This window comes from Cupressus sempervirens, chromosome 8 (assembly GCF_028749045.1).
Source record: "Cupressus sempervirens isolate cs-2001-9-10 chromosome 8, ASM2874904v1, whole genome shotgun sequence".
NCBI lineage: Eukaryota > Viridiplantae > Streptophyta > Pinopsida > Cupressales > Cupressaceae > Cupressus > Cupressus sempervirens.
This window is the reverse complement of record NC_143125.1, coordinates 362,714,071-362,733,669: the sequence shown is the minus strand read 5'-3', so window position 1 is coordinate 362,733,669 and position 19,599 is coordinate 362,714,071. Positions and strand designations below refer to the sequence as shown.

General features: G+C 34.1%; 1 protein-coding gene across 1 annotated transcript in view; it reads right to left on the bottom strand.

The window, feature by feature from the left end:
* Positions 1–510: 510 nt before the first annotated feature.
* The window catches only part of LOC149542830 (DET1 complexing ubiquitin ligase), a 66,361-nt gene continuing 47,272 nt past the window's right edge, over positions 511–19,599 (bottom strand). The window contains exon 5 of the mRNA XM_089797718.1: positions 511–1,033. Coding sequence (XP_089653844.1) covers positions 935–1,033 — 99 coding nt within the window. The 3' untranslated portion in view covers positions 511–934. The remainder of the gene's footprint in view (positions 1,034–19,599) is intronic.

The window sequence follows — 19,599 nt, the reverse complement described above, 5'->3', positions numbered from 1 at the left end:
TTTTTTTATGTATATTATTCAATATTTATTTATTTGCAGATTACGTGCAGCACTCAAAGGTGGAATGTGACGTCTGTAACTAATCCAGATGAACGGGTCGTTAAATGGAAGCAAAGCCCGGCCTTCCGTGTGCATTTGAGCATATACACTTGAAAATAAAGGCAATGGTATACAAGCAAACACTATTTAACCTGAATGCTGATTAGAATGTCTTGATTCTGGCCGACGAGTTATTTTTGTTGTTCTAATTCTGAGGGTGTTTTTCTAGTGCCAACTTTGTTGATCTTTTTCCTAATTAACTTTCCTTTTGATCTATCTTTTAGCCTGAAGGCAATCACTGTTCCTAATACTAAATCCCTCAATAATCTTCAGAATAGCAAGAACTTAAACCTTGTCTATTGGGTTTGGAGGATTACCTCAATTGTACTGATAGTTTATCTTCAGTCCATCTGAATATTCAGGATTTTGCGAAATTGGTCAGCAGAACCCTTTTCAAGACTGGCAAACCCATTTTGGAGAAATATATATCTATCAAGTACTAAATAAATTATATTTACAAAAAAATGTTTAACCCACCAACGACGGGGGAAGGTGACTGAAGACTGAGATAGTTCTGATAACAGGCAACGATTGTTTGCACTTTGCACGGGAACAGCAGTTTCCGGTACAATAGAAAGACCTGTCCTTGTAAAGATAATTTTAGCCCAAGTAGTGCATCACAAACCGTGATGATTATCATACTGAATATAGTTTCATTCAACAATCTGCTAAAGCAACGTACTGTAAAGCATTACCAAAGCCTAGGACAGTATTAGTATCAATCCATTCATAGAATATTTTGTGGAGAAACCATGTTACGTGAAAATTGGTACCATAGAAAGGTCTTCACCATTGAATAAACTGTAAACCCAATGAGCGGCTGTATGGACAGATTTTAGTCCATGTATTTCACATCACTCTCACATGAGCTCTTAAGATGTTTGTTCATGTTGTCTGGTACCAGTGAATCTGAGGCTGGCCTCTTTGACTTCAACTGCAATCAGGAAAAAGGAAAATTTGGTGTTAAAAGATCCTAACTAAAATAGCTCGTCCAAAGCAGTGATTTCTATTTGAAATTCCTTGATAATTTTTCCAATAATGTGGATGCAATTTTTACCCGGCCAGTAAAGATTTATTTTTGAAATAAAGTATGCCTAGATGTGCAAGATGGAAATGAGGAATAACCATCAAAACTAAACGTATCAAACATCACAGAAATTCTGTCCATTCTACAGTATATAGTCAAAACCCAGTCTGGCTGCTTCTGTGTCTTTTCACAAGGCAGAATCACCCTATAAAGACCACCAAAAATGGAATTGCTGATATTGTTTGAGTGCATCAGCAACGCTTCATATACAAGCATAATCCCAGCTGAACATGTACTTTAAAGTACTAGTTTTCCATCTTAGAAATTCTTGGCAAATATCATCATCTTTGCAGAAAAACTCAGCTTATATGGTATATAGTTATGTTTTGCCTAGTCTAGCCTTCTGACTTCAAGTTCTCGCCCTCAGTTTGATTACACCGACCAAACAATGCAACTCTTTCTCGACACCACTCGCCAGCTAGACTTGTATGACATCATATAGCATTCCGTCTTTTCTTTCGAGTAATTATTTTGATAATTTATGAGCAATCGATTGTACTATTTTAAAATGAACAAAATTGAAATCAATTACAAAATCTGGATAAGGATACAATGTTCTTTCAATTTAAATGCATGAATAATGACACAAAATGTGACAATTTAAAAACTCAGCAACCCACTGACTCGTGACCCTGCAAATCACCCACCAAGTTTCAGGCAAGCAAATGTTGAGTAACTTACCTAAAATATATAGAGCTACAAACCAGCAGAAAACTCGATTGCTGGCAGAAAAAATAAGCAGCAAGGATATGCATCATGAAATTTAAGGTAATCCTTGTGGTCTTGAAGGCCTTAATTTGGGTTTGGTGATAGGCTGCACTCAACCTAACCCTCTATTGCAATAGGAAACATGCCAGGAGTGCTAGGAGGCAGCGTAATAAATAAAAATAAAAATAATTTTGGGTTGTCCAGGATTCAAAAAGCAGTACATATTTCCTATTTATTTGGTTTGAAATTTAAAACACAGTTGTTCCTTACTTTTATGATTTTTTTAAGCGAATGGCCCGACATGATGTAGACAAAGTCAAGACATAAGAAGTCATTAGCGAAAAAGGAGGAATAAAACAACTAAGGAAAAGGTACAAAGACTGGCAAGGTCTCGGCTTGGCTTTAGGCTACAGGGACTCCAACCGCATGCATCTATATAACAATACATAAGGTCGGATGAGAAGCAGTAGACCATGGACACAAGAGAGTGGGACTCTCACATTTCTTGCAGACCTGGAAGGCAATGGTTCATCATGTACTTAAGCGCGTCCTCTCCATAACAACTTTCGCCATATATTCTCTAGTCTGTGCCCTTCCCAGAGAAATACCAGGAAAATCTTCCTAGGTGCTAATACAGCAGGTACTGCAGAAGGACCTCAAACTTTCTCTCATCAAACATTTCTTAAACAATTCTTGCCCTTGTCTATTCAATTCTCCATTTTCAGCGGGTGTAAGTCTATGTGGTGCTTTATTAGGCAAACTAGAAAGCAAATGAAAAATAATAACCAGGATGAGAAAGAGAGCATCGAGAAATTGCAAGATACCTAGAAACAGAAATAACATGGTTAAAAAAGGTCTCGAACCATTATAAAATACATTATGAATGTGCATGATAGAATTTACTCAACACAAGGTAATAGAAATTCTCTAGCAATACTAGGACATCAATATAATCTAAATTGTTGTTATTAATCTGGCTCTAATATCATGTTAAATTTATTCCAGAAATAAAGATGAATAACAATTAGGAAGAACAAAATAGATGCAGGATAGCTACAAGAGACGCACAGAATTATACATGGAAAACCCTTCTAGATGAAGGGGAAAACCCAGCCATAAAACCAAAAAATCACTTTTATTGATCGTAAAATGTTCAAGTGTATGATCTTTTTTCGTCTAATGCGATATATATAACAAATAGATAGACTCTTCACATTACAACCGAAGGTATCCTCAATTTCCCAAAACATGACTTTGTATTTCCATATGCATGCCTCGACGCATGCCATAAGACGCATGTCTCTATATTTAATATTATCTTAGTTTCAATCATTATCACAAATGTCCTCTTCAACTGAAGCTGATCATAATGGTTATAACGACCATATAAAAGACCTCTATCGCAGCTACAATCTTCAACACATGGAAGTGGAGTTTTTGGATGCAAAAGCATGTGACAAATGAGCTAACTTTTTATAATATGTTCTTTCAAGAATGGGATTTTTAATCCTAACTGTGTATATAAATAAGGTGAAGAACTTGCACATGCAACTTGGGGAATTTAGATCGAAGATAAAAGGAACACATGATATACATTATGCAAATCTATAAATTGAAATAAAATAATTTGCATAACAACGAACAAATGTATACAACGAAGCCCTATGAAATTAGCAAAAAAATCTTTTACAATTTAAATCTTGACTCAATCCTTGCAAAATGAATGCATTCTTGAATCAAAATCTGTTGCTTGACAAGTCTAGAAAGTTGGAGATTAAAAATGCACTATAATAGCAACCATTTTGACCAAGAAATATGCATTATGTAATGCATATCAAGAATGGTGTCCAAGGCATCAAATACAACTTGAAAAGAGTTGTAAACAAACTAGAAATGACATGCAATGCCTCAGAACATACCTTGAGGCAAATCGGGTGAAGAAAAACGACCAAATAAGAGGCGCTTTTTTTAGCAAAAATGAGCCCTAAACGAATAGTATCGTGAATAAAATACCTCCAATCTACAAATTTGATGAGCCAAGAGTAATCCTTTAAGGATTTAAGGCAAAAACGACCCTACTGGAGGAACAAATCTTGAATTTTTGGTGATGACTTGTGCGTTTTTGCTAAAAAATTCAAAAAAGTGGGTTTTTACAACTCCAAGGTATATGCTTTTCTCTTGGAAATCCCTACCCAAAGGGGTTTGATTGCAAACACATGTAGTACGGAGAAAAGATGGGCTTGTACAAACCCAAAACATGTGTTTTTAATCCCCAAATTGGCACCCATGCTTCAAACAATTATAAGGCAAGTAAAGACGGTTTTAAGAACCCAAAACAAATGCTTTTCAAACCCAAATCCCCACTCAAGACTCCAAATGGTTATAAAGTCATTAAGGACATTTTTTCAATGCCAAAACATGTGCATCAGCCTTCAAAATTCCCACTTTATGAGTTTTGATTAAAAATGCCTTAATAATTATTAATAAGTAAAGATGTGCTTTTCAAATGCAAAGGCGTGGGCTTTTGCTTTTCAAATCGCCACACTAAGTGTTTTTAGTGCAAATAGAAGTAATGACGTGTTTTTAGAATGGAAAAGCATGTGCTTTTCACTTCAAAAAATCCTCCATAAACTAACACATAGATGAAATAATCACAGAAAACTCACCGAGTTTTTTTAGCTCAGTAAGTTTTTCTAGGAAAAACTCACAAAAAGTCACTGCGAAGTTTTTGCAAAATAACACACCAATTACTCAGCACATTTATAAAAAAAAACTTGCTTGTGCGACATCAATAGACTTAAAACGCAAAAAAATGGCATTTTTTGATGCCACTTGTTATTTGCAGCAATTTCGAGTTTGTGTAGAGGAAAAAGACTTCCAAAGCCCTTTCTAGCTGATTGCAAGCTATTGAAGGCAGTTAAAGTGGATTTCATCTAATAAACCCAACCAGCTCTAACTTTGACAAACTCCAATTTCTTTACTAATCAGTTGTTTGACATTTTGTCAAACACTTGGCAAGCAAACTTCGATAGATCAAATATGTTGTTCTTGATGGTTTTGTATTTAATTCAAGAATTATTTGCATATAAACATTAAATGAAAATTCTGATTTGAAAAGTAATTCTCCCAACACAAGAATAACTCTGAATTTGTATTCAATAACATTAATAGCTGCAATGAAATAAATAAAATACAAGAAATGAACTTGACAGTAGAATGGCTCATAAAATGGTTACAGCGGACTTCATTATGCTCACCCTATATAACTCAACAAATCCAACTTAGCAGATGCATTGCAACATTGATTCCAATAACAATCACGTCCACAAGTCTCGACAATAAACAATGTGTAACTACAACAGCCCGAGCTGGTTGCAAACTTCATGCCAAACGGCTGATAAAGATGCCAGGAGCAAGATGAATATGTACGTTTCCAATAAATGCCAAGGTCTACAATAACCCAAATACTTAATTGCAGCTAACTCTAGTAGCCAGAATGCAATCTCTATGAGGCATATAATTCCCAACTGTAATTGATAATTGCAGATGCCCAACTCAGCCAATTACTTTCAGTATTTAATGCTCTCAATTTGCATATATTAGAACAATCCGCTCTCAACAATAATTTGCAGCTCAAATTTTTCAATACAAATCTCAGACTTCAAACCCTCAGCCAGCAACAAAGATATTATAATATTTAATTAGATAAATGATCCCCGGTACAATTAATATAGAAAGAGGAGACAATAATAAAACTAATAAGTCTACAATACCTCAGCTATCGATTCTCAAAATTAAATCTACAATATGTCAGTTGTAGATCCCAAACCTTTATACTTCAGCAAGGGCACAAACTTCAAACCTCAAAAATGTCACAAAAACAACAAGAGCAAAATAAGATAATCAAATAATTGGATGATCTATTCGCTTCATGAAACCAGCTTTTATAATGCACTTGGCTTCACCAACACACCATTAATTATAAGTTTTTGTTAAATTCTTTTATTAAATAATGTTTTCTAGCACATGGCTTCATGGAAGACACTTTTTACTTAAGAAGCTTCAACTTTTAAATATAACAACTCCTTGCACTTTTATATTTAATAATTGACTTAGGCTTATAATTAATTAAAAAATTGCCCCTTCAATGATGACTCAACCCTCAACTTAAGTGATATTATAAAGTTAAATTATAACTTTATAATAAGTCATTTAATGATTTAATAATAATTTGGCTACTAATTAGTAATTAATAATAACTCCCAAAATACTTATTCATTAAATATGTCGTCTAAAACAGAACTCACTCATATTATTTCCCCATGTGACCAAATGCACTTTCCAAAAATAGAAAGGGTCCCTCACAATCATCATCCGACTTGCCATAAATAGTAGGTGCATGAAACTAAGCCCAAACGAAGTCCAATCTGAGTCAAACGCAGACCAAACTCGAACATGCTAAATCGTGAAGACAAAACCCTCTCATAGCCAAGCCTCTACCTCAGAAGACCCTTTATCTGCAATAATTAGCCTAGGAGGATCACAATAATAGGCTAATCCCTCAAACTCTGATGGTGGCAAAAATGGGGACATTACATTTCAAATAGATTTCAACTCCCGAGCAGGTTTGTTGAGTTTGTTTTTATACTTTATAAAAACATTCTATTCTTTTTTTGTTGCATGTAAATGAATTCAAATTCATTCCTAGGTAGTTAGAAATGATTTTAAATCATTTGAAGACAATTCAACACTATTTTTGACTATTTTTATAGTGAATATGTAGTTTTTTTCAAATAACAAACCCTAGCAGTTTATGTAGTTACTAGTTATAGTTTCACTTTGAATGATGTCCAAAATTATTCAAACTAATTTACATAGTTTCTACTTCTAACTTTGTTTAATTTTTTTGTAAAATTTTTATTTTGAGTTTTAAATTTTTGTGTAGGGCAGCAATTAAGTATTAAATAGGCATGGCAAATTCAAAGAAGTGTGACCACTAACACCATACCCTTATGGATGTATAGACACCTAGCGATGGAGAGTGAGTCAGCTAAGATACCAAGCAAAGAGGTAGAGTCACACCCAGTGCAGGGCTCCTCTTCTAGGACCTGACCCTCTCCCTTATATGCTAGTAGATTTGGAAAGAGGAAGATGTGATTGTAATGATTTTATTTATTTCTATTTTTGTAGAAACTATTTACTATTTTGTTTCTAGCCATCAACATTCCACATGAAAATGTGGTTTTGTACCCACTTTGCTTTTATATATAATTAAGCTCTACTTAGTTTCTTTTGTGTTCTCATTAATTAACTCATTGGATGCATCTCCTCATTGAATTTTGCGAAAAAAAGGTATTTTTATTTAAATTTAAGTTTTTTTTAGGTTCTCGAGTTTTTTCCCGATTTTTTTAAAAACTAGCTGAATATTTTTGTGTTTTTTTTGGGCTTGGTGAGTTTTTGTCGAGTGAGATTTTTCCATATATGCTTTAACATGTCCAAATGCCTCTATTGAAGAAGGTATAGCTAGGCCTTTAAGGTGCAAAAACACATGCAAATTAAAATGCATGTGCTTTTAGGTTCAATTTCCCCACCATAATGCATTTTAAATCATAAGTTAAAATACACATTAATGGACCTTTATAATGCAATAACATGTGCTTTGGGGTTCAAATCCTCACTTATAAGCTTTTAAGTGACATAAAAATGTGTTATTGCATAGAAAAAGTCAACCTATAAGTATTTACAATTTATATTTTATTGGCAATGGGTTTTAAAAGGTGATTTGCATGTTGATGATATGCAATGAGCGATAAAAACCCCACCTTTATGCATTTTAAGTGTCTCATGTAATAAAAATTTAATAAATAACTCTAGTTTTTTGTAAGGTAACATGAAAATTAAAATAGAAAAAGCCAATTTTCATAAAACATAAAAAATTATTATCAAATCAAACTCTTGCTAAAAAAATTAAATTGATGCCAAAATTCACTTTACATTTAGTAAAAAAATTTTCCATGCAATTGCCAATTAAAGAATTCCACTATTGGAGAATTCTTAAACAAGACGTATTGTTGCCCTAAAAACTTCCACCTTTACTTTTATAACTTGAGCTAGAAAAATTTGTTTGAGGCCTAAGTTAGCTCGACACGAGCAGAATTCCAAGGGCTTTTATTCTAAGGGAAAAACAAGACTCAAAACTATTTACAACAAAAAGAAAAACGAAGAAAAGATGTGAAAGTTACCAAAAATCATCCACTTGCAATAAGAGAAGAAAAACTTACTTACAAACATTTGGAGATATAACTTGACGTAAATCTTCAAAAGGAACACACAAATAAAGTTGTGTAAAGCACAATTCAAGGATGATGAATTTCCTTCATGATGCTCTACTAATACGTTAAAACAAAGAGCATGCACCTACGAATCTATGAAAAAATTGTATAGTGTTGCCACAATTTTGTGATGTCAAAATTGAGGAAAACAACTATGACAATTCCAATCATCCACATGGTGGCTTTAGCTTGCATATTACAGTAATAAGAATGCATGTGTAGTGGTAGTTATGGAGCTCTAGTTTTTGGCAAAAATCAGGTCTCCATTTATGAAACAAGGATGGAAAATTAATGGAAATGAATCTCTTTTCTACTTTATATGAGAATTGCGCTGGCAAGGAAGAGATTTGGAGTGAGAGATCAGTGGGAATGAATTCTGTTAAGAGTTCTTCTGCTGATGATGCACAGTCTCTTGAGCAAATAAAGGAAAGGACTAATGCTTGTTCGTATTTGTCTTCTACTAAGGATACCAGAGGTAGTATCACAAAGCAAGATTACTATGTTCACCACAATGATTCAAAGAAACCTAGTGTATCAACATGTGAAGATTTTTGACAAGAAGTACGCAACTCTGATATTGGGTTCACAGCAGACAATTATGCTCGTCGTAATCAAATGGCTAAACATTCTATTTAGCACAAAGATTCAGAGACATGTCAATTCACTACAGACTGGTATATACTCAATAGAAAGAAGCTTCAATGAGTTTATAATTCTGGAATTGATGTTGGTGCTGATCAAGAACATATGAATTCTCATATATCCCTGATCCAGTAATTTCACCATATTGTTACAAATGTGGAAAGCTGTTCAGGCACCTTTGATCAGTTTGGTAAACAAACTTTTTGCTCTGCAAAATGAGAACTTTTTGTGTTGTCAAGAACAGTTCAGTTCTCAACAATCAGTGACTCCTAATTCAGAGAAATTAAGTAGCAAAGGCATAAATGATCTATTAACATCCATAGCTGACAGTTATTTCTGCTACCAACAGGATGCTTATCCTAATCCAGAAACAAATGTAAACCTGAGATAATTATTGACACACAATATCACTATTCAGACCATTATGAACTTCTGTCTTTCTTGGTATCCTGTTTGCATGGTGACTCCAGTGATATGCTGCAGTATGAGTTATTAATATGGAGTGAAACAATTATATGTTTTCAACAGACGTCTTAGAAAACAAGGATGTCTCTCAGCATGTCACAAATAATCAAACGTTATTGTGTAGACCGTATACTGTCAAGAGTGTTGAAGTAATGAGCATCTGCAAAACCACGAGAAAGGTCTGAAGTCTGTCTGCAGCACACGATACTCATAACAAAGCTCAGAGTGACAACAGTCAACTACATCTGCAGCGACAATAATTGATAAATGGGAGTGCGATTTCCTGAAGCCCGATAAAGACGATGACCAATGACGTCAAAGCATACAGTATTCAGTATTGAATTTACATGTATACAGAGGAGCATTGGGACATAGCCACGTTGAATCAATGATTGCTTCTATCCAAACTCAAAAAAATGAATCAAGAAGGAGCGTCACAAGTTCCGTTCTTGGTGTCTTCAACCTCCTCCAAATCCTCCCGATAACACATTGGAGCTTGGCGTTAATAACATAATGATGCGTCCATGCTCACCTATGAAGGAATACGCAATTGCATAGAGGAAGAGACTTAACGGCGGATAAGTAACCGCTATATCTTGTGACCAAAATATTTTTTCAAAGCACATTGTTTTCTACCGTAATACTATGCCTACACTAAAATATTTCCAAAAAAGGTCTCCACTGTTTTCAGACGTTTCAAAAGCTATATCACAAAGAGGCAGCATGTGATGAGGAACATCAAGCCATCACCATGAGGAATGCTCACACCAAATTTATGATCTTACATGTTCGGCTAAACGAATATTGACGGCAACGTGTATATATATTATCAAACGGGCTTATGAGTAAATATCAATAATTTCCCCCCAACATTTATTATAAGTTTCAGAAACTATCGAAAGTATAACAAGTAAAAGATATTTGTTAATTTGAGAAGCGCCCGACAATATTGGTAAAAGGAAAAATAGAAGAGCGATCATAAAAATTTCATATATGGGTTCTTATCGAAACAGAAAGATACGGAGAAATTTCATATATGGGTTCATGGAGTTTTCAAGGGGGGTGAGTAGGTGCGGGGACCAAGGCGTGAATAAAGGTACAACAAAGGGGCAATGGTGGAGCAGTGACGGGGAAGAGGGGAGGAGGGTAGGGGACATTGACATACAACTTGAGGTGAATTGAAATCTTCAAAATCTACAATTTAACATCTTTGCGATGCTCGATGATAGGCAGAGACTAATTTTTTGAAGTTATAGGTCACAATTAGTATGTAATGGCATGTGCCATGTAGCAAGCAACCTGACATAATCCCTGACATAGGTGGGAGAGGTGGTCGTTTTGTGAGGAGACGTCTCCCCCATGTCCCCAAGTCCCAGGAAACATCCTCCTACAAGGATATGGGTTTTTTTTAAGGGAGCGGGGGGGCAGCGACACATCACCGTGGAATGCTGCTAATTACATTTCATTGTCATATTTTGCCAACTACATTTTATCTCGATAATATGCCACACACAAGTCACAAGTTAATTTTTTTCATCATATTCTGCCGACTAAATTTCACTACTACAAGATGCCGGACATAAATCGCCAATTACACTTTACTATCACTCTTTTTCAAATACATAAATTTTTCGAAAACATTCCACACATTGACGTTTATCACTTGGTCTCGTTCCTTAGTTTCTTATTTGGGAAAATGCCAATTAGCAATGCACTTAAATCTTCTATATATTTTATCAAAAACAAGTATCTAGCCTAACTTTCAATGACAATATTAAATCACAAGTTCTACATTTATTGACATGCAAGACAAGCGATGATACAGGCCTATAGTCATATAATCAAACACAACACAAGATTCACTCCATAAGCCATATCTTGTATGTCATTGATGAACCTCATTGCTGTCTTTTTATTACATACTTTTATGCTGGTCAAGACTCTGTTTTGTTGTTTTAAGCCTATAAACTATGTGGTTTACTGTTCAATACCTTTTTGCTAAGTCATGATGTTGAACTATCCTTCAATATCTAGTGTCCCTATCGATAAAAACTATGAATACCGATACATGCAACATAAATATATTTTCATGAATGAGTGTGGTTAATATTGTATTTAAAATATTGATGAATGTGCAAGAATCTACGTAGGTATTGACCTTATTGATGCAGCTATTTAACAAATCTTGGTGTGCGGTGATGTAGTAAATTCATCATCAATATATGGCACGCAGTGTGAAAAGATCAAGAGACATCAAGGGAAGAAGTCAGCACAGTTATGAGCAGAAGTCTAGTTGTTGCTTCTATAAAGATTCCTTCGAACAGTTGAAAGGACATTTATCTTTCTAACTGCTCAACATTTCTAATAATAGAGAGAATTTAGGGGAAGGTATAGTGCAAAGTTATGGATGAGACAGAGTCCACTCTATTCCACTTCTATTGCTCCTAGTTTCATGCTTTTAATTAAAGCACTCTCCCTAGATGAAAGGGATTGAGGGGCTGAAATAGTTAGTTCTAGTTTATAGTTTCTATAAATTCTCCAAACTTCTTTAGAAATTGTTTGTTGAGTGATGTAATTCTGCATAAAATGTATTTCTAAAAAACAAGTTCATTTATTTTTGTATTATTAGAATTAGAAATTGTTTGTTGAGTGATGTACTTCTGCATTTAAAGTATTTCTAAAGAGCAAGTTATTTTATTTTGTATTATTAGAATGAATTAATGAAGATGACTTGGATATTTATTCTCTAAAGATATAGTTGTAATTTAGGAATACTCATCCATTATTTGCTTCCTGAAGATTAGTTTTAGATATTCTATACTTTGATTCTGTTAATCTGGTAATTGATTGTCCCTGCAGTTACAAAAATACAATTGTTCCTGCAGCCAAAGCAAAACAGAACAATTATCTTAGTTCGTTGAGGAATTATTGTTTTGCAGAAGTCCAGGTTGAATTCATTCATGGTAAATTATAGTTAAGGTTATTACTGTATTTCTTTCATGATATCTAGTTTAAAATTTCCATTGTTTTGAAGTTAGGGATAGTATGGCTCTAAAAGACTCTTAGTGCACATACTATGTTGTCCAGTTTTAAGTTAAATGTCCCTAGGTTGACAATAAGCGAGTCCTAATATGGAATTCGATAGCTACCCAAATAGGACATTATGTCTCCAAGTTGAGGTGTCTGCCCATTGTTTGGAACCAACAACCATAGCACATTCCCACATGATAATTTGCTTCCAAATCATGATGACATCAAATAAGAAGGTTCTTCATCAACCAAAAAGGTCAGGATTCATTCAAAACTATTTTTATCTACATAATTTTTACTTATTAACATATTTTAACTCGTTTGACTTCATACGATGGATAGGATGTGTCTCACAAGTAATGTCTATGGATTGATTTACCAACACTTTTTATTGTTAATGGACTTGATGGCACATTGATATCACTATCAAGATTGGGATGTCTTGGCTAGTGCAATCCTATCACCTTAGATTTCTTGTTCAACCTCCTCATTGTGCCCTCATTTAGCGTCTTCATTTCATTTTATCAGTATTCAAAATTGCATACTTAACACGTTTCCTGCATAATTTGTGCCTTTTTTAGCATACATCCCTTGAAAAGCTGACTTGGCTCCTAAAGAACATTATATCCGGTTGTAAAGTTTGCTTGCACAATTAGCAGGAAAATTGATTAATCGTATAAAAAATATTATAGATGAGGTAGCAACCTTGGGGTAGAGTTAAGACTCACTAGGAAACAACTTAATTATAAACACATTCCTTTATGCGGATCCAGTCATTATAAAATTGCTAAGCGAATTTTTGGAATCCTTTTTAATTCTCCATAAGTAATGGGGAGTGTAAATTGTGAATGAATAACACATTAATTTTACTCCTATATGGCTCCTTTCCTTGTTGAGTCCTCATAGTAATGATGGCAGTTTTTGGAGCTCCTATAGTACGGTGGTAAATTCTTTCAAGGTATGGGTCCTACCTGTGCTCTTCCAACCTGCTTGATATCTACAATGCCTTACTTCTTCCCTTGAGGCCTTCTCTAGCAACGTAGTGTCCCCATTTCTGGTTCTCTTGTAGTGGAGTTGGTGTTGGCTTTCTAGGTTAGTATCAGTAGGATCAAAGGGGCATTTCAATGTCGCTAGTTTGTTTAGACGGGTATAATTCATATTTTGAATTGATGCCTTGATTTTACAGTTTATGATTCTTTCTTATTTATTATTGTTTTATAATTTCGAATCATATTTTGATTTATCTTCACGCATCTTGGATTTAAGTGATTATGACATGATTTGGCTTTAATAGAATGTTCCACCTGTTCATATATTGGATGGATTTTTAGCATGATTTTGTATTTATGAATCTTATGCCATCTTTATGGCTTCGACATCTTGATATGACTCTTGTTTGTGTTGATGGTACTTATCAACATCTCAAACACTGATGGCAGCTAGGTGTCTTTCTCCCAGTAAAATTTTCAGGACTCTGCAGGCTTCCATGAAGACTTCAACTGTATACTGGCTTCATTCCACTGTTACTTTTTTCTCTCTGATATAAGCTACCATGGTGGTTTTTGAAAAGGGTTTTTTGCTATCCATATGTTTATAGCGACTAGGGTTATGCACTTTCATTTTGCTGATCACATTTTTGTAACCAAGGTTTCTCTTGTATATGGTTTTTGTTGATCTTATTTGCAGAAATATACTCTATTCCTTTTTAGTAACTTCTGCATAGCACTACAGTATTTTTCATGGTGCTCTTGGCCTCGGTCCAACATTTTGTTCAAAACTGTTCATGATTTTGATTGGTGAAAGCAGCCTCGTAACTGATTGCCATGCCTCTTTTAGCGGGCACATTATTTGGGGCTATTTTTGTTCAAATGTATTGGTTTCAATGCTTTTGGGGAAAGTTTTTGTATACTAGGTAAATGGCATTATGTCCTATGCCAATGTATTTGTATTCTAGGAGAGGAAAATATTGTAAATGGCATTTGGTTATATGCCATCCTTCTTGTAATGGGTGGGTTGTGTTTATACTTCTGATGTAATTGGCCCAATGTTTTATGGCCACTTTTGTGTCTCGTAGGTGTTTAGGTTTTCTAAGCTGAATTATTTTGCATTTAGGGCAATGAAGTGGAGGTTTTCTTTCCAGGTTAATTCAGCATTTAGGGCAATGAAGTGGAGGTTTTCTTTCCAGGTTCTTTCCAGTCCCTTTTTAAGCCTGTGTAAAATATATTTATGTAGTGGCTATGACCACTTTTGCCAAATAAAATACCCTTTTTTGGAGCCTTTTTGAACATTTTCTCGTTTTGATAAATCAATGATGAGAACTGACATAGTCCGTTGATATTTGAAGTAATGTCTGATGGAGCTCTAAAATTCAAAATTTTAGGTATCCATTTGAGCATATTTTATGACTAGAAGTATGAAGAAGCACAGATGTTTCAGCCTTATATTGAAACAAGCCTCATGCAGTGAACAGGTCTATTACTAATTGTGAAAAGTGTGTATTCATCATATTGAAGGAACAAGTATATGAGTTCAAATAGACGACAAAGAAATATAGAACAGAACAGCATTAAAGGCTATTCTACAATACTTTAAAAATTCTGCAGCCCCTTCTTCAGACAATTGTCCCACTCCATGAAATTACGATAATTGTGACAGTAGAAACATTTGTATCAGATGAAGTGGATTTGTTACAAGTATGAAATGAAGTGTACGCAGATGGATCAGTCAGAATCTTACAGGTTTCAGACATTGGTACTCGGCAAATAAGATTTTTCTACAGTAACAAAAGGTCACAATGAAATCAAACACATCCACAGTGGATTTGAATAACTCAGATGCTGCTTGTTTCTCTAACTCAACCATATAATATACAGAAAAGGAAGTGGCAGTAGAAGTTTGCATAGTCTTTGGTCAGGCAGAGATGTTCTTAGATGATAAGGAATCTTTTGCTGATAGGAGCATAATTGTAGGGACAATTAAACCAGTATAAACAAAGGAGGACATATGCACACAGCCTAGCATATAATGAAAATTGGATGTCATTGAAGGCCTGAAAACTCCAAGCTGTAATGGACAAAATACAGGCATCCACCAGATTCAGAATTACCTTCCATAAATTTGTTTATACCTTCAGATTTGCACAGGAAATGATATTAGTATTATCAAGTTATGAACCAATGTTTCAAACAAGTAAAGTAAATGGAGTGGTGACACCATTAAATGATTATATGGTTAAAATCAGTTACAAGGAGGAGCAGGGTAGTATAGAAAATATGAAGTGGTATGTATCGCACATGGAGCCTTATTAAGAACCTTCACGGCAAACTCAGAATCATGCACTTTGTCAAGATTCATTGCAGTTATTGGTAACATGTGGACAGATGAATTAGAGTTTGCTTGAGAGTTCATTAACCCGTAGAGGAGGAGCGTTTGAAGGAAGAAAAGAGGGGCATCGAATGCACAATATCCTCATACCATATCGATTGTAACTGGAAGCCACGCATCTGTCATCCGCCAAGTCTGTACGCGTTGAAAAATGAGACAGAAACATGTAGATGATAAGGGAGGTACCATGATTGCCTTGGACAATACTTTAATAAGGTTGCAGTGCCCAGAATGAATAGCTATGATTTTGAGACACATCACTAATTATTTCTATTGCCACATGAAAGTCCCGATGTTTTCTTCTCTTAAAACGATCGATGGCTTGCTATATCTGTTTAAATAGTCATGTTTAAATTTGTTATATTTGTAAAATTAGCAAATACTATGGGATTATCGGGCAGTTCCAGTTATGAAAGTGATTTGGTGCCGAAAGGATGGGACTATTCTCTTACGCACCTTTTTCATTTGTTATAAATACAGAATGTCAAAAGGGGGCAAGGGACAATTCATCTATACAATTTCCACAAATTTTACATACTCAATATACATGCGCATTTGATATATTATTTTCTTTCATTGGTAAAGAAATGATTTTTAGAACTAACCCCGTGGATTATGGATTATTGAATAAATTTTTATGCGATTCTGAAATCAAATTACAGTGGATTGATCATCCGTAAGGAGTGCCTCCAGTGCAATTTTATTTGCATGATCAGTAAGAAATATTTATTTTATTTGCATGAAGCTTTATAGTTAAAATATTATATAGTTTCGTCCTTTATAACTATCATTTTTAATTTTATAAATAATTTATATGATAGATAAGTGGACACGATCAATTATATCATTTTAAAATCGAACATCATAGATATTGAGAAATATTCAATTGTTTTCAAACCTATGTCTGGTTTGCCTCCTTACCAGAGGAGTTAAAATACATTCTAGACTATTTTAAAATTGCATCCATATATTTGATTTGTCGCATCTTGATTACTAAATTGTTTATAATTAATGTGAATAGAATTTTATAAAATTGTATGTTTTAAACTTATAATACTGACTCTATTGCCCTTCGACACTGGTCTTTATATTTTTTATAATTCGCAATCCATATGATGGCAATTATTTCATATCTTCCCTTCGAAGAATTAATATATTCATTTGTTGCTTTAATCTATACTTATTTTGAAAATATTCATTTATTATTCTTAATCCATAAATTGCAAGTTTGAATTTTTCTATAATCCTTGTCATTTGGGAAACTTTCAACACATTCACATTCTAATCAATCTGCTATAAGTGTTTTGGACTCAAGTGTTTTGTTCAAAATTAGGTACACCCACCTTGGTTTCGCAGACCCAAAAGGCAGGGAACTCAGACCACACTGTCCAATTCCGTCAAGTTGGTCATAACCACTTGGATATCCCAACATCGAGTTGGCAAAACTCGTAGAATTCCAATCTGCGGTTTTGGGAACCAACGATGTCAATGGAGTTGGTTTTAATGTTCATTTTGAGTTTTGATAAAGTCAATATTTAACTTTATTGTTATTTTAATTTATCAAGTGATAAGTTCAAAGCAGTCTTTTGTTTAAAAGTGACATGGGGAAATACTAAATGAATGCACTCATGGAAAAAATAGCAGAAAAGCATTTGTCAAAAAATAGTGGAAAAACATTCGCCAAAAACTAGTTGAAAAGCATTCACAAGAACATAGCAGAAAAGCATTCACAAAAAATAGTGGAAAAAGCATTTGCAAAAAATAGCAGAAAAGCAATGCCGAAGAAAAAGGGTGAAAAACATTCCCAAAAAACAGGAAAATAGGAAAAAGGTGCTTTTTCAAAAAACAAGCAGCTGAAAACTATAAATGGAGGATTGGGGCTCTCATTTTTGGGTTATTGATTTAACGGAGGACTAGGGATCTCATTTTTGGGTTGTTGATTTGGTTATGACTTATGCTTTTGATTTTGAACAAGTTGATGTTGCTTCTTGCCAATTTGTGAGAACCAAACCCTTTGCAGGCAATTCTTCATGTTGTTGAAATATACAATCTAAAGAATAACTTGGTGATTCCAAACAAAGATCACAACTGAGCTTCAATGGCTTTGATATCTTCTTCAATTTTCCAAGCTGCAAAGTGCTAGAGATTGTTCATGAGAGCTGATTGACAAGATTTTCAAAGTCTATTGCATATCTTTTGGTCTATTTCTTGCTTGCCGTACTTGCTCAAGGAGGGCGCACTTGTTAAAAAATCTTGGAGTTGTTTGGTTTGAACGGCTAGGGTTTAGGAACCCTCACTTGTTGGATTCACTACTACATGTCCATTGTTTTTTGTTATCAGCAACTAGATATGTGAATTTCATGTTTGTAATTGGTTTTCACCATCTAGGTATCTCTAGTTTTGATTTTATTGTAATTTTTAAAATAGCTTCATATTGTAAGTATTTATCTAAATGGCGATAGTGGCAGACTCCCACTCATTTAGATGGTCAAACAGCAATAGTCACAAACCCCTACAAATCTAAATAGTTGCAATGCCATGTTACTATATTGAGTGAATTGATGCTGTTAATTTTGATAGGTTTATAGGAAATGGGAATTTCAAATTTTAATCACTGTTCTCCAGATATATATGCAGATTCTATATGATATGTTGTTGTTGTGACTTGTAATGGAACTTAATGATTTATGTGTGTTTCAAGTTACTCTTTCAATTTAGTCATCACTTTTATATATATCACAAATTAAATTTGCTCAATTAATCATCATGATTTTAACATATGATCATTATATATATATATATATATATATATATATATATATATATATTTCTATGTGAATGTATTATATCTCATATATATTGTATTGATGTATATATATTATGTAGATAGATTATATATGTGTGTGTGTGTGTGTGTAGATAGATAGATAAATAGATGTCTACCTAATAATTTATTATCAATAATAATGCTCCATGATAATAATAGTGAAGGATAGATATCAAATGTTGAGGCCAATAGACCATTCCAACATTTGATTTCATTGATTGGAATCATCCACCAAGCTACAATTATTAACACTCCCTCTTAGCTAGGGAGGATGATTTCTATCCAAATAAACAGCAGTGTACTACTGTTACCTCACAGTAACATCAAGAGTATGGTATGCCCAAGAACATCAACCATATGATATTCACCATACTCCTCTTTTTTTGGTATGCGCATTGACATCACGTCTCATGATGTCCACTAGAGAAGATATTTTCTCATGGTCTCTCCATTGATACTACATCTCATAGTATCCACCATGCCATATCTCAGTAATATAACTTAAAGTAGTATGTACACTACTTAGTTACATAAGAGATATGCACTATCATGATCTCCATAGACATCATCCTTATGACATCCATCATGATAGCAAGTTAAACTATTGTTAAGATCCTCACCTTACAATAGTAATCACAATCAAACATCATTAAAAGTTGGTCACCTTTCATGATGTTTCTACAAAATCATGTAGTAACTCATATGACATCCACTATGAACCATATCAAAGGGTGGATCTAGGGCTTTTACCTCAAACTTCTCTCTTACAAAGAAGGATGTATTAAGGTACACCTTAGGTAATCATTGATGTTGAGGCTCCTCTCTATAAGGGATTTGATCGATAACTCCAAGCTTGTCTTCAATAATGTACAAACTTCACTTTGGTAGAAGGCTTCGAGAAAATATTGATTGTTAGCTTTAGTAATAGTGTACTCTAAATGAATAGCATTCCAAGTATCCAATCCGTGGTTTAGGCATTTGCATAAAGGTTTTTTAGTCTACATACATGGAACTTCACCTCATGA